Genomic DNA, 15,872 nt, shown 5'->3' with positions numbered 1-15,872 from the left:
GCCATGTTTTTGAACCTTGCTAGAAATCCTATTAACTTTTGAAAACTAACATTTTAAGAGCTCTGGTTGCTTTGAAAGCTGAGGATTAACCTTCCATTGCAGAGTTATTATTCGAACTGAATTTTTAAAATTTCAGATGACGAATAACAATGGATTGAATAGGAAAAAGAAGGAACGTAACCGGAGAGAGAGAGGCTAGTGACTAGTTTAACCGGGGTATTTTGTTGCAGTACTAGTTTAGAAGATTATTCAAAAAGAAAGTTTTTTTTGTCAACGAAAAAGGAAGTTATATTGCTCAAAAATCGACACACTTTTCCATACAATTAATATTGCAAAAAAAAATTTCACGTAAGGATTCTTTGTTTGGTTCCCATACTTGAGAAATCCATTTTTCTCTTTTTACGTTTCTCAATAACTTTCTCTATCTATCTCTCCCTACTTATTACCACTCATTACATTAAAAATATTTCAAAGGCATCATTTTTTAATAAAAACCCTTTTTTAAAGTAATTGATTTTCTCAACAAACCCTATGAAATGGACCGTTCAAATTATATCACTGTCAACTTAGTACTTCTTTGAAATAATTTACAAAAGTAAACTGACACATCGGTTTATCACACCATTTTGACACACCATGCTAAGCTAACACTCACCCATTAAAAAAAGAAAAAAGCTCAAAATCGACTTGACTTCAGCGTCCCCATTTGAGTTTTCTAAAAAGAGAAAATTAGGATACATGAAACAAAAAAATGAAACTCTCTATGAAAACACACTGGACGGTCTAGATTCACTTTCCATGAATATGCACCATTCAGTGTGTTTTCATGGAGAGTTTCATGTTTTTGGTTCATGTACTGTACTAGGCCTCTTCTAAAAATGTTTAAAGTAGAGCCCAAAAGTTATATGTTAGAGGATTGTTTGGTAGAATTAAAAGTGGGAACCATGCTCTCTCTCTCTCTTCTTTCACTTATTTGGTCTCTTCTTTCCTGCGTCTCTCGCTTCACCTCTCTCACTCTCTCTCACTCTCTAGATGGTCAGTCACGGGATGGGTAGAGAGAAGTAAATATCAACAACTTTTTTGTCAGTACCAAAGACGTTAAAAATGTCAAATGGGGTGAAAAACCTCAAAAGTTTTGGGTTAATTGACCCAATATGAAAAACTCTGACCGTAACAAATCCCTAAATTGACCGGATGCAGATGCTCTAAAGCATCCCCATCTGACTCTTTTTAGTCTTTTAGATCACTTTAGTGTAAGACTTTAGTTAGCTGACAAGAGAATTAAAATTTACTTTGTTCCATTTGACATTTTTAAAACCATTTTTTGGGGGTCATTTTTGTGTCTTGCACTAGCTATGGCTCTCCTTCTAGAGAGCTTTAAGGAGGAAAAAGAGAGAAAGGAGAGAGAGGATGTGAGAAGAAGTTAAGAGACCTAGGAGGGGAGAGAGAAAAGAAGGCAAAAAATAGGATCCCACACTTAACACTAACAAAACTCGCACACTCGCAAATATGGGTTTCTCTATCCTCTATATGGAATATGGATATCGATGTATATACGTACGTATGTATATTTCGAGAATAAGCCCTTGAGGTTTTAGGTTGTCGGTAACTTTTTGTAGCCATGACCCGTTGATACTCAATGCAGTGGTTTGGTAAAGTGGTGCGTACATATCCGAGTTCATCATTCGCAGTACTAATTCAAGTTCATTTTCGTTTGGATCCTTTATCTGTTGTGTTACCCCCACAAACTCATTCTTTTTAGATTTTAGTTTGTAGATATACATTTATAAATATGTGACTGTATGTGTATGTCTGTAATATAGACGTGTGAGAGGAAGAAGACGAGGGTGTTGTGGTCATTTTTCGAGTTTTGTTAACAGATGTTGACGGTGCATTATAGGGTGGTTATGTGCTGATAATCGAATGTGAGGGAGTGAAACCGCACATGCGCCAAACCAGAAGGGATCAAACTGATTTTTTCCCCATAAATCAGAAGGGAACTAGAGCCAACCAGTCCGCACGTGTTTTATCTCAATACCAGTAATTCACGCTCCTTACCACCGCGTGAATACTACTTCCACCCCAAGGTACAACAACGTGATGCGGTGATTCTCGAAATTATACCCCGAAAAACACAGGGAGAGAGAGAGAGAGAGAGAGAGAGAGAAAGAGAGGGAGGGATTCTTCTTCTGGGTTTCTATCTATTTTGGATTTGAAGGGACTATAAAACCGTTAAAGGTACAATCTTTACCTCTTCTCTGTTCATCTGATTATCCAAATAAGGGCTTCCACTGAACCTCAGATTACTGGAAAAAGGTACAATCTTTACAATCTTTCTTGTTTATGTTAGAATTCGTTGATCCTTGATTTATATCCAAAAATTATTGATTACTAATATGGATATTTGCCTCAATAAAGAATTTGTGTGGTCTTGGCCGTATCAGTTGTGACCTAATTTTAATTTGGCCCTAGTTTATGTGTGATCTCGATGGGTCATTGTTCTTATAGGATTTGGAGTTGACAATCAGTTAATAATGAGATTATTCGAAAGGTCATCTGATTATTCACATAAAAAGGCTTGATTGATTCCCAAATTATTTTGGTTTTGGTAATTTTCGGCGTTATTTTTTATTGTTAGCTCTTTGAGATTCTGTGTTCCATGTTCTTATTCTTTTTGGTCATCAGACATTGGTTTATTCTATTTAGCCTAAGTAATTTGTGTGGTTTTGGTTGTTTCAAATTTGTTCTTTCTAAAAAAAATACAAAAATTCTCTAGCAAAGGATTGGAATGTTTATATCAGATAGATCTTTCAGAAAAAAATTCTCACAAATGAGAGGAACGGAGATAGTAAGGATTGGTGATGGCCGTAGTAATTTTTCTGATTTATGGACTAAGAGCATGTAAACCGATAGTTATGTATTTTAGCTACCAAATAATTCACTTTTGTCATTTTACCTACTCAAATCTCTCTCAACCTCACACCAACACTCTCTATTACCATCTCTATACTAATAAAATACTACTATAAAACAAAAGTACTCTTCATCTTGTACTTGGGTTCCATTGGAGAGAGTGTGAGAGAGAGAGAAACAATAATTGTATAAAGGTTAGCCCATGCACAGTCCTTCGGTAAAACTACCGAACCATTCCCCCAAAGCTACTTTACCTTGGCCCTTTTGCTACTCTGGTGCAAAGCTCTTTTGTGGTTTTCCTTCTCTATTTTACCTAATATTCTCCATATAACTAAGCTGATGTACTTGCTCTAAGGTAGGCTGGTACTTTATACAGGATATCGATTACATGGACACGAATCAGGTGTTAGATGTTTCTGACACTCCTGATAGATTGGCTAAACAGAATATGAACAGCAGAGGCTTCATTGAAAAACAAAGTGATTCTGCAGTGGCAAGTCATTCAGGAAAAACTGATTTTTTGGATGAAGGGGCTAGTTGGCTAAGAGGCAGGAGTAAACTTGTGGTTGATGATGGGCGTAGCAGAAGGCCGTCTTTGCAACCAGTGAAAAAACCTAACTCTGAACTCGATTTCACGAATTCATCATCTTCTAAAAAATTGTTTAGGAGAATGGAAGTAGACAAAATTGGCAATGATGAGAACAAAAGTTCTTTACACTGGCAAAGTAAAGAAGGGAAAGGAAAAGCTCTATGGACTTCTACCTCCAGAGGAAATGATGTAGTTGACTTGACGAAGCAGAGTGGGCCTGCTGAAGTACTGAAAAAAGCATTCCCAAATGGAGCATCAGAGCGTTGTCAAACCGGAGAAATAAGAAAAGGACCAATATCAGTTAATGGGTTCTCTCCTTTACACGGCATAGCAAATTCTTCAACTATGGCCCACAATGCTTACAAAGGAAAAGAAAGAATGGATGCTACATGCATAGGAGGTTCAGGTAATGATCGTGGAAAAGGTATCTCTGTTGATTCTGTACCTAACGTTGGAAAGAGTCTCGTTTCTATTCCCTCACCTAGAGTCCGTGGGCCAAAACGATTGGTGAGAAATGGTTGTATCTCTCCACATATTACTGAGAAGGCCAATCAGTTAGCTGGAAATCGCAGTAATGGTTCGACAGATGTACAGATTGATAATGGAGCTCTGGAGTCTGATTTCTCATCCAGTTTGATTAGGGAGTTGGTTTCTGAAGACAATAGTTCTCAAAGAAAGTTTTTTCCTTCAAAAGAGCCTGCTACAGAAACCACGAGGTACTTTGGTTCAATGTGATGACTTTTTAGGATTCATTGCAATAGCTTACTTTTCTTCTAAGGCAATATCTGTAGTTGTTGCTTACTAAGAAGCATGGACACGTCTACCGGCCTCATGTACCCAGCTTGGACCTCTCTCCGACATGGACACAACAAGGCACTCTCCTCGGACATGCCTAAATATGTGTTCAGTTTTGTATTATATCTTTTTCGCGTAAGACTCAATGGGAACGGGCTATGACCCTTTGAGGACAGGCTATGACACATTGGGGACACATTGGAGACACATTTGCAGCAGGTCATAGTGCATTTTTAAAAGTTGGACCAGATTTAGAATTGCCATGGATGTTGGTTCATTATTATTTAGTGACCACTGATGTATATATTTGGTGTTAATTTTGTCCTTTTATCCTAATCCGGCAATAGCAATATTTTAACTTTTGTATGATTTGTTAATTACACTTGTATGGTGCATACAATTCATACTCAACACGTCCCCAACGTGTCTGTGTCTCATGTCTGTATCCATGCTTCTTAGGTTGGTTGCGTTTCTTTATTGAGCAGTCAAGTTTTCCTAGCTTGTGGGTCGTCATTAACAATCTAACACTTTCAAGATATTGTAGCTGATTAATGCTGGTAACTCTTATCCCTCTTGTATATACTTGCAGGCATTCATTGACTAGCAATGAAGAGGTCAGTGGAACTTGCAATGCCAATGGGTGGCGAAGTACTCGTAACCACACAAAGCAAGTAAATCCCTCCTTATCTGATCAGGGTCAACTTCTTTCCCGAACACAAAATGACCAATCCTCTGTCAACCTACAAAACGAAAACAGTATGGTGAGAAGAGATAATGGGAGCAGAAGTAGGAACTGGCCCGGTGATGTCTATGATGTTTGTAATGAGAATGGGCCAAGTGCTGCAGCAAGAACTTCTAGTAAAAGGCAGAAGCACAACTCTGCCTCCAGTAATCACAGTGAAACCTCAACCTCTGTAGACTCGGAAATAATGTTTCTTGGCTCATCGGTGGAGCCATCAAATTCAAGGTCTACCAGGAGCAGGAATAGTCATAGCATTTTGAATCCGATTATTGAAATTGAGGAATTCTCTCCCGTAATAACGCGTGGATCCCGCAACAGACTTCATGGTACTAGTAATTCTGACTCACATGCTAGGGAAATACAGTTAGAAACTGACGAGATGTTGGCCCGTGAGCTCCAAGAAAAATTATATAACGAGGCGCCAGGCGTTGGAAATGGAGAGGTTCTTAATATACGTTTCATTCCGATTTCCATTTATCAACTTAGGGATTGATGCTTTATTGCCCTTGCTTTCCCCCTATTGACTTTGATTATTCGTCTCGGGACAGATTGATGCACATATAGCTTTGGCGTTGCAGCAGGAGGAAACTTCACAGCGCACATTTTCTAATGTAAGTCATGGGGTTTTGCATTCTTTTAGGCCTCTTATGATGAAAAGTTAAGGTCGAGATTGTGCGCCTGCAAAGGGTTTGAATAGGAAAAATTTTCACAACTAATTCTTGATTAGAATTTACCCCAGTGAATTGGTTATTCAGTTTGTGGAAGGGATAATCTTATTTCAGTTTTGTCAATACCCTTCTCACAATACCGTAGTAAAAAAATGGAGTAAATGACATGAACCCAACCACATTGGAAAATCATTGAAACAACAGTACCCACTTCAAAACCACAGACACCATTACCAGAGTAATCAATTCAAGTAGAACTAGAGTTTAAGTACATAGACCAAGTCAAAGAAAATTAGAGCATCCACATTGTAATAAGCAAATGAGTTTGGATAATCAAACTTAATAACAATGTTCAAAAAACACCCCACATTGTAATAAGCAAAGTTACAAGTCTTTTAGTAAATAATCAAATTTCACTCATTCCATAACCAAACTTAACAACTTTTATCAATAACCAAAACTCAATAACCAAACTCAAAACTCAATAACCAAACTCAAAACTCAATAACTCAAAAACACCCTACATTGGAATCGTCTCATCGAGACGAATAATTTGGTGTGGTCGGATGCGTAATTGAAATTCGTTTGTGATTGGACAAATGTGCATTTTGTATTGTGGGGGGTTTTTTGGTTAGGGATGCAAAAATAACCAATGTGGAGGTAGAGGTTGTTAAGTTTGATTATGAACTAAATGGATAATCAAATGCTGACGTGACACATTTTGATTATTGGTTTTGATTATTACCATTGCGGATGCTCTTATGAACCCACCCCTTTCTTGGTTCTAGATTGGCATCTTCACCTTTAAGCTTGCAATCTCAAACTCTGCTTGCAAGTGGCTCTGGAGCTATCTTGTTCTGTCTAGATTTCAGCTCCTTGTGACTCTGATCACAGTCAGCCTGCTGACAGGAATTAATGGTGCACTCAGAATGATATCAAGTAGGGGTGGAAATTAAGTAGGTTTTGGTATGGGTTTCTTTCCAAACTACCCATCCTATTAGCCGAACTCCAATACATTCCTGTACCATACCTGCATCGGGTTCGACTCCAAACCCCATCCCTGTCCTAGAAGAAACTCCCCCATCATGCTCCCGCTTAAGCATCCAATCTATGCCTTTTTCCTTATCCATATTTGGGTTTTGGTTGTTTGTTTTTTTTTTTTGTTTCATCTCTTTTGTGGCTAACTAAGAATAACAAAAACCTAACTTCTTAGACAAATGGAAAGAGGCAAATTAGAGTATAAAATGGAGCAACGTTTAGAAATGTACGCTTATATGAAGAGATATTCATGTTATATAAAAATGCGAATGCCTGTAGAGAACCTAGAGAAGGGTCTAAAATTAAAATTGTTCACAACCGATGACAAAGGGTTAGTAACTGTCTCCTTGTCCTATAACTAAGGTAAGCCAATTAAATTAAAGTGGAGAGGAGAGGATAGAGAATATATTGATTAGTTCATCTATTTTTTTTCCCTCTTCTACCAATATCTATACAACCTCTTTAAGTTAATTAAAATGGAACAATTCGCCGGAGTTTGGAAAATAGATGTTTAGCTATCCATATCTCGTATATTTTAGTCACATTTAAGGTGAGATACGAAAGCATGTTTATTCTTTAATGCTGTATTTTTTGGTTTAGAATTATACTGATTCCTGATATTATGTTATTCTGACAAATTGATAATATTGATCACCTCATGTTCTACAATATTTGATGTTACTGTCTATACCAAGTATCCTGTGTAAAGTCGTCAAAGGTTATTTCCTTGTGATTTATGCAGAGAGGCCCTGTAATTTCAAATTCCAGTAGACAGTCTCACACTCGATCTTCTCAAAACCCTACAATTCGCAGAGGCACCCAGGCTCGAGGTCGTGGCTCAACTAGATTGACAAGGTCGAGGAGTCGTTTACCCAGCCAATCAATTAGAACACCACATAGGGGAAGAAGGTCTATTTTTCCTCCAGACATGGATGTTGACATGGTATAGTGTTGCTATCTCTATATGTTAATTTGCAGTTCTGTTTTTCTGTCTCAATCGAAATGGTCATTGATGTTTTCCGTTAAGTTATATTCTTATTCTTACCTGACTCAACGATGATGAAATGAAGACGTGGTTGGTTGTGAAGATGATCTTTTATCTCTTGTATTCCTTGTTGTTATCTTGATGTTGTATTGGTTTTTCTTTGAGGTCATACTCTCGTAGTTCCCATTCAACTTCGATTTAGTCTTGTTCTCCACAAGTAACTAGTGTCTTGAAATTTTAAGTCTGTTTAATTTTGGAAAACATGGTTAGCAAATATGATTTCGGAAGCTTGAAACTCTATGCCAACCTTACTTGGGTTCATGAGATCGATTGCATTAACTTAGATGTTTGTTGAATAATGACAAAAAACTGATCCGTTTATGGCCAATGGGCCTCACTTGTGAGTGTATAATTAAGATAATATTGCTATTCTTGCTATTGAATGTTCTACGAGGAAAATGCTACCGTACGAATTTCCTAGTATCTTATTTGATCCTCTTCTCACATTTTATATGGTTTGGGTAATGCTTTAATGGACATGTTAATGGAGTTGAAGATGGGCCTGGATTCAGCATTCATCAATTCATCTACTTGAAATAGACTATGGTGACGAAGATGGAAATTAAGTTTTCTTTTCCTATCACCATGCCAAAATTTGAGACCATCTAAGTAACATCTTGAATTTTTGGATGCCATGCGTCAGTTTATCTATGCTTCTGTAGTCGTTCGGGCTTTATCACTTATCTATACTGCCGTAGTCCTTCAGGCTTTATCGCTTATCTAGTTATCTTACATGGACTTGGGAATGGTTCAAGTGTGTCGACCATTGGTATGCCACAACGTCAATTGGTGGCTTACGGCTTACCAATGGTCTTTAGTGTTGCTATTCTAGCTATTGGCTATTATACAGGGACAAAATTATCTCATGAGTTTCTTTTTTTCTTAATTCACTTTGTGCTCTCTTTTTCTGTACAAGTTAGATTCAACCAAACATTGATTTTATTTGTGGTCATGCAGAGAATGCATATATTGGAAGCTTTAGAGGCCTTCAGCGATATGGGAGTGACTGGTAACTTCCGTCAAGCTCAGAATGCTTTCAACGAGTAAGATTTCATTTTACACCATCATTCATTGATATTGACTATTAGGTTAAACGTGATTAAAATGGTTATGTCATTGTTTTGTTGGATAGCGATTGCTTCCTAGTTTTGTGTTCATTTTTGACAATTATTGTTTGTTGGAAGAAGCTACACTTGTTTTTGTTGTGGAGTGTTAGGAGATCATTGCAGTTTTAGCATTACTCTTCGCATTTACCTTTTTTAAGTCCCAGTTGGTTTGTCTTGGTTAAAACATCAGATTGGACATATCACAGTTTTGGCTGTAACTTTTCTGTGAGGATTTCACATGGGACGTGCATTAACTTTGGGGGGGATGTGGGGTTATTAATCATCTCACGGCTAAACCTCTGGCTCCAACTTAGAAAGAAGTAGAGTTGTGTACTGCTTTGAAACATGCCCTCAGAGCATATGAAATGCTTTGCTCCTGCACTGCTTGCGTAAGCAATGTTAAGATGAGTGTGAAAATTATCTACAAGCTTCTGAAGAGGAGTTTTTGAGGCTTGACAGTTTTTTCAAGAATCGAAGATTTTGGTTTATTGCCACAGGTTTGGTGGTTAAAACTCAACCCATTAAGCGTGAGGTTTTTTGTTCAAACCTCAGGGCAACCATTTTGGTTATTATGCAATTTTACCAAACTACCCCTTCCAAACCCCCATTATTGGAGATTAAGTTGGCTACCCTTGGTCACTGGTGTGGTGGTTAGAACTCCACCCTTTTAAGCTTGAGGTTATGGGTTGGGACATGGGGGCAACCACTTTGTGCATCAGGCTGGACGTATGTTTGGTGTAGCCAACAATCTCTCCAAAACACCCATTGATGGAGACTAACTTGGGTGTAATTAGGTTTTGTTATCATTTACTTATATTACAAGGCTTAGATTGGGCTTGGCATTGTTTGGTTCAGTTTGGTTTTGTGTACATTATAGTGAGTTTGTAGTGGGGTCCTTAGAACTTGTAAATAATGGTCATCGGGGATTAGAGTGTTTTGACCACCTTAATGATTACTGAAGTCAGTGCTCCTCCCAAAAATACATATACATGGTAGACCTCCGATTGAATTATGTGAGAAAGTTATTGGAACTTTACTTCTGTCAATCAGCATTCATTGATATTCAAATATTGTGTTGTTTCCACCATTTTTTTTTCCTTTCTGGAATAAGGTAAACATGTCACTAATAAGCAACAAGGAAAGAATTATGTCCTAAAACCTCAGCAAACTCAAAAATTTAGAAAAAAAAATGGCATAAAAATCCCGCTCGCTGGTCGCCACCCCTTCGAATTGGATGTTTTGCTGCTTTTGCCACATATCTTAAGATTTTTGGATACTGCAAACATTGCTGTACTTAAAGTGCTACTCAATGACCCAAGAAACTTGTCATATTTTACCCCTCAAAATTAGCTTTACAGACTATGGGTATGCCATGTGCCGTAAGGGGAAAAAGTATGTCAAGTTTATTTAATGGACCACCATGAAGTGTTCTCTGACATTTTATTAAAGTTGGGAACTGGCAGAGCCTTTTCGTTTATGCTATGTTTCTCATTTGATTAGGTTGTGTAATAGTGTAAACAGTTATTCTCAGTCCATTCTTTTATTTGATTTTACTATCTTAATATATTTGCAGAAATGATTACGAAACATTATTGGCCCTCGACGAGAATAATCACCTGCATGGTGGTGCATCTCTTGATCGAATTAACATGTTACCACAGTCAACAGTTCAGGTAATATACAGTCACGACTATATATTTGTGTGTTGGGTGGGGTGTGGGGTGAGACCGGCTCACCTTTTGTTTACCAATCTGTTGTCTTTCAGGGTAACAATTTTGATGAAACATGTGCAATTTGTCTTGACACCCCAACCACTGGGGACACAATACGCCATCTCCCTTGCTTGCATAAATTTCACAAAGATGTACGCAACTTCCATCTCCGTTAGTTTTTTACCCAACGTTTTCTTTCACTGGGGCGCTTGTTTTCATTCACTTCCTATTAAGTTTAATCCACCAAGCGTCTAACTTCTTCTTGGTCTTGCAGTGCATTGATCCATGGCTCAGAAGAAGAACGTCATGCCCGGTGTGCAAGTGCTCTATCACTTGATTATTAGCAACCAGTAACTTTTTGGTTCATGTTTTGTTGTATCGCATGACACAAAATTCGTGAGCAGTAGTATTCGAGGTTTCTAGGTAAAATCATGAACGCACTTCTTTCAGGGCCTCGACATTGATGGATTCTTCCTTGAAGGTCCACCCTTGCTTTAGTTTCTCTTTTTCTTCTAGGTGTTATTACAGACTAATTAAAATCTCCCCTAGTAGTTAGCTGATAATGGTATGCATTATACTTTACATTATGGTATTGAACCGCACCAAGTCCACGTATTTCAGAGCTATCTCCGATTCCTACTAATTAAGCACCCCATCAAGTGCGGGACTTGGCTAGCAGTTCTTGGGAACCAGACTGTATAAACAAGCCTCAACTTTCGTGATTTTCTGTGGGGTGTTGGTGGGGCTGGTATTTTGGGGCCTCTTGTGGCAAGAGAACTCTCTCAATTGGTCATGATGTCGGAAATTTCTTCCTTTTCCTGTTTCGCAGCCGCATCGGTTGAGAAGCAAGGGTTGCCTTTTGTTGTCCAGCTGCATGTATTACAGTACTACAATTGGTTTCTTTTCTAAACTTATGAAGGCTGTGCTTGGATCATGGATATCTGAAATGATGTACTGATGGAAATTGAAATTATTGAGAGCCAAAGATACGAATTCGGTATCTACACTTCATTGCCTTGTATATCCGCCTTTACATTTTCTGGTTCATCCGTACGTTCCCCCACGAAGTTCATGATACAAAAACAACCTAACAGAAATATCTGGTTTTATTCTCTTGCCATCATCATCATCTTGACTGCTGCAAGAAACCATCGTAATGAAAATTTTGCCAACTCTCCACCACCGTGCCACTGCCTGCCACCATGACCACCTTCTCTATTACACCACCACATGCAGTCATCACTTCTCCGCCACCACTCCTCAGTAGCCATTGTGCCACCACCAACACAAAAACATGGTGAGAATCAACAAAGCTCAAAGAGAATACTCAAAAATAATATACTCACAATTTGTCGTTCTTTTTTTACCAGAATTAAACTTGATGTATATATAAAAGAAAAACACAGTATAATAAAACAATAAACAAAACAAGATGATGATGATGCCAAGGCGTAGACACTATTAGTCCAAAAGGATAGAAAACAATAAACAAAACAAAATACATCAAACAAAAGAAAACAAAGAAAAAATCGTATGGAGCCAAGGCGTTGGAGTCGGACTTGTCGATCACACTAGGGAGGTCGGAGTGGCCAGGTATAGACACAGAGTAAACTCTCCCCGCCGCACCAACTTGAGCTCGTTCCTGCCGCAGACTGAAGGTTGAAGTCGCTGCAGATGCCGTTACCGTCGCCGTTGAACTGGTTCCAAGAAACCAGATCTAGAATCTTAGATCTGGCTCTTGAGTTCAAAAATAATGGGGAGAGGGAGATCGCAGCTCCCTAAGGAGAGCGTCTCAACCATCTCGCAATCATGGTAGGAGAGGTGAGCAAAAAGAGGGACCGGAGGGAAGAGGAAAACTGGAGGAGAGGGGGATTGAGGGGTAAAGAGGCATGAAGAGAAGAATAAGGGGGAACAAAGGAGAGGGGAAAGAGGGGCGGACAAAGAGAGGAGGAGGAATCCTCCCCAAGAGTTCTCTCTCTCTAGAACTCTCTACTGCTCTCTTCTTTTTCTTTCAATTTGTCGTTCTTTGTATCACACTATTTTTTTTATAATTAGATCAGCTCTTATTATTTGGATCCATCAACTTTTCAACTTAAAAAATTCAACATTTAGAACTTGATTTTCAATTTCTAGTTTTCCAATTTTACCAAATAGCTACCAAGTCTAGTTATGTGTGGATTGTGCTTATTGCCAGTTACCTGATTGTCACGCCCTCGATTTTTAACATAAATATAAGAGATTTTCTATAAATAAATCCTCACAATATTCCGTACGATACCCAAAAGATTCTTTTAATTCCATTCCCATAAAATAAAAAAATATACTTTCAAGTCCATAAGATCTCCAAATATTACATCACCGGCCTCAAATTAACATAAGTATCAAGTATCAATAGGGAGTTAAGGGTTACAATATTCCAATCAAAAGAATTACAATTTTAGTTACAAATGCATCTTTCAAAAGAAATTTACAAAGATGAATGAGTAACTATTTTGGTTAGCTTTCAAAAGTAATTTCCACACTCCAAACATTCCAGGCATGCAAGCTCTGGTTTCGGGTTAGCACCTGAAAATAATATAAAACTTGAGTTACACTAGCTCAGTAGAAAAGTCTACGCAAACTTTATATGCAAATGAGCTAAACAAAAGAACAAATGATGAGAAATCAAATGACAATGGTGGAAGCACAACTATCATGATCAAGTGTCCCAATATCTCCCATCTTTCTTTCATTAAAACTCATAAGTCATATTCATTCAACTTGTGTCTCAACATATTGTATCCTTTGTAGCCGAAGCTCCTGCCGGGCCAATTATGGGATCCCGATATCCTCTGCCAAGCGCCCACCTTGTAGGTTAGGCCTTGAGTGTTCAATATGAGCATTAGCTCTTGCCGGGCCAATTATGGGATCCCGATATCCCTTGCCAGGCATCCACCCATCGATGTGCCCCAAGTGTTCGCGTGTTGTTCACATACTTAAGTGTACCGTTCGTACAAATGTTGTGCAGGAAGCCCATATATATCATTCCATAGCTTTTGTCACACCCTCGATTTTCAACATAATCATAAAGAGATATTCATACATAAAACCTCACAATATTCCGTCCAATACCCCAAAAGAGTTTAACATTCCCATTTCCATCAATTACACTTCAACGTCCATATGTTTACAAAAAGTACATCATTGGCTCTATGGCCCAAATCAAAAAAAATGTCAAGTGATCAATAGTTAAGGTTTTCAATATCCTCATATCAAAGTATTATCAACAGGAGTTACAAATACATATTCCAAAAAGTGATTTACAAAGATGACTAAGTAACTTCTTCAAGGTTAGTTTCCAAAAGAATGTCCACATCCATGCACTCCCAACATGAACTACTGCCCTGGGTTAGTACTTGAAATTGATGTAAGGTTTGAGCTACACTAGCCCAGTAGAAAGCTCTAATTTAACAATATATGCAGATAAAATGTAGGAACGGTCACAGAATGAAAGATGACAACCAAAACCAATGGAAAGGGGCAACAATAGTAATCTGATTCCAACCTTTCATTTTCAAAACCAATCATGTGTCTTACTGAACAAACTTTGAAAACACCATATGTCAAGACATGTCTCGTACATGTGTCATGAGCCGAAGCTCCAACTGGGCCAATTAAAGGACCCCAATGTCCTCTGCCAGACACTTTACCCATTTGGGATGTCCTGAAGTATCAAATACGATCATATAGCTCATGCTGGGCCAATTAAAGGACCCTGATGTCCTCTGCTAGGCACTCACCCGTCGATGAGTCCTGAAATATTCTCATCGTGTCCGTAAAGTTTCGAAATCCTTTTATCGTCATGTTCATATCATTCAAACCCGACTTTGATACATAAAGTATTTTGTGAAATCAAATCCAAACGAGCATTAAAGTTATGCTAAACATCCGATGAAGTTATTAAACACGAGTAATCTAGTTAAGGGTCATTTGGGAGGTGTTTGGGTACGTTGGAAGTGATTGGGGACCAAAACGATGAAAGCTGAAGCAAAACAGTGAAAACTGGAGATAAGCAACATGTATCGATTGGTTCAGAGGCATTCCAGACACAAGAGTATCGATAACAAGGGCTGAAGGTATCGATAGCGAGTGATTTTCTGGGTTTGGTAACGTAAAGGTATCGATAACGATTACAAAAGGTATCGATAACGTTGTTGTTCAAGCAGATTCTCAACAGATTTTCATGGGTTTTTCAACAACAACAATATCAACAACCACAACAACGATCAATGGCTCAAACCAAGGCAATAGAAACAAGTCATAAACATATATTGTAAGTTAGAATTCTCTACTTCAAAGATTGAAGAACAAACTCAAAGATTTTCCAAACCCTAGCCCCAAATTTTGAAACCGGATGAAATGCACCTCCATTGAGCTTAATCCGACGAGAAACGAGCTCCAATATGCATAGGAATGAAAGATTGGAGGTGGGTCAAGTGGGTTTTAAGGTGGTTTGGTGGAAAAATGGATGAGAGGGTGAGTGAGAGAGAGACGTTGGAGAGAGGGAGAGAACGAGAGATTGGGGGTGAGGGGTGTGAGTGTGTTTCTCATACTCCTCCCTTATATACCCACACAAATGCATATTACCCATTCACCCAAATCTTTCAAACTCTTACACATTGAACCCCTCAAACAATTATCCAAATAATATTTGCAATTATCATTTACGAAATAATTTAACTTTATTAAACGAAATTACGAGTCTTTACAGCTCTACCATTTTGGACAATTTCAAGATACATCAAGTTGCACGAGAAGACAAGTAGTACTACCTAATTTCTTGTTATATGTATATAAATAATTAAGTAAATCCACTGAAATGTCAAAGGCCTTAGGAAAAGTGGGACTACAGCAACACAGGAAATTTTGGGATTTGACTGGTGATCTACTGGTAGGGAATAGGGGCTACCGGTACAATCAGGAAATAGTGTGAACAAAATTTTGCCATGCAAGGTTTCTACCGGTAGAAAAAGAAAAAAGTACCGGTAGGTGTCCAAAAAGTAAGAATAATTGAGTAATCCTACCGGTAAGGAATAAGTCCTACAGGTACAAACACAAGCAGTGGGTACAAATTATCACGACGACAAAGTTCTACCAGTAGAGAAAACGTCCTATTGGTAGGGATCCGAATTTTCTGACGATTTTTCACCACTTGACAGATTTTGATCCAATTCGAATAACAATCAAAACAAGTTCGAATAAGGTATAGAAACACTCAAATAACA

At 38.2% G+C, this 15,872-nt stretch overlaps 1 protein-coding gene across 3 annotated transcripts; it reads left to right on the top strand.

Annotated features, from left to right (window-relative positions):
• The first annotated feature begins 2,024 nt into the window (after nucleotides 1–2,024).
• LOC131300391 (uncharacterized) lies at nucleotides 2,025–11,619 on the top strand. Of its 3 annotated transcripts, XR_009190943.1 has the most exons (10): nucleotides 2,177–2,316; nucleotides 3,290–4,218; nucleotides 4,887–5,481; nucleotides 5,588–5,650; nucleotides 7,488–7,688; nucleotides 8,748–8,833; nucleotides 10,470–10,569; nucleotides 10,662–10,760; nucleotides 10,883–11,089; nucleotides 11,230–11,619. XR_009190943.1 is itself a non-coding variant. In XM_058326198.1 (9 exons), the coding sequence occupies exons 2-9, from the start codon at nucleotides 3,302–3,304 to the stop codon at nucleotides 10,943–10,945; spliced, it is 2,124 nt and encodes a 707-aa protein (XP_058182181.1). In that variant the 5' UTR covers nucleotides 2,025–2,238; nucleotides 3,290–3,301; the 3' UTR covers nucleotides 10,946–11,619. The 3 variants fall into 3 exon arrangements, 2 of the variants coding, with proteins under 2 accessions (XP_058182181.1, XP_058182180.1); XM_058326198.1 differs by having other exon boundaries at nucleotides 2,025–2,238; nucleotides 10,883–11,619; XM_058326197.1 differs by having other exon boundaries at nucleotides 10,883–11,619.
• The last annotated feature ends 4,253 nt before the right edge of the window (nucleotides 11,620–15,872 follow it).

This window comes from Rhododendron vialii, chromosome 9a (genome assembly GCF_030253575.1).
Source record: "Rhododendron vialii isolate Sample 1 chromosome 9a, ASM3025357v1".
Taxonomy (NCBI): domain Eukaryota; kingdom Viridiplantae; phylum Streptophyta; class Magnoliopsida; order Ericales; family Ericaceae; genus Rhododendron; species Rhododendron vialii.
This window is presented reverse-complemented; position numbering and strand designations above follow the sequence as displayed.

Bases quoted from the DNA above. Each gene is read 5' to 3' on its own strand.
- LOC131300391 (XM_058326198.1), top strand. From the start codon at position 3,302: ATGGACACGAATCAGGTGTTAGATGTTTCTGACACTCCTGATAGATTG. The intron at 4,219-4,886 runs GTACTTTGGTTC...ATATACTTGCAG, and splicing joins CCTGCTACAGAAACCACGAG to GCATTCATTGACTAGCAATG. The intron at 10,761-10,882 runs GTACGCAACTTC...TTGGTCTTGCAG, and splicing joins TGCATAAATTTCACAAAGAT to TGCATTGATCCATGGCTCAG.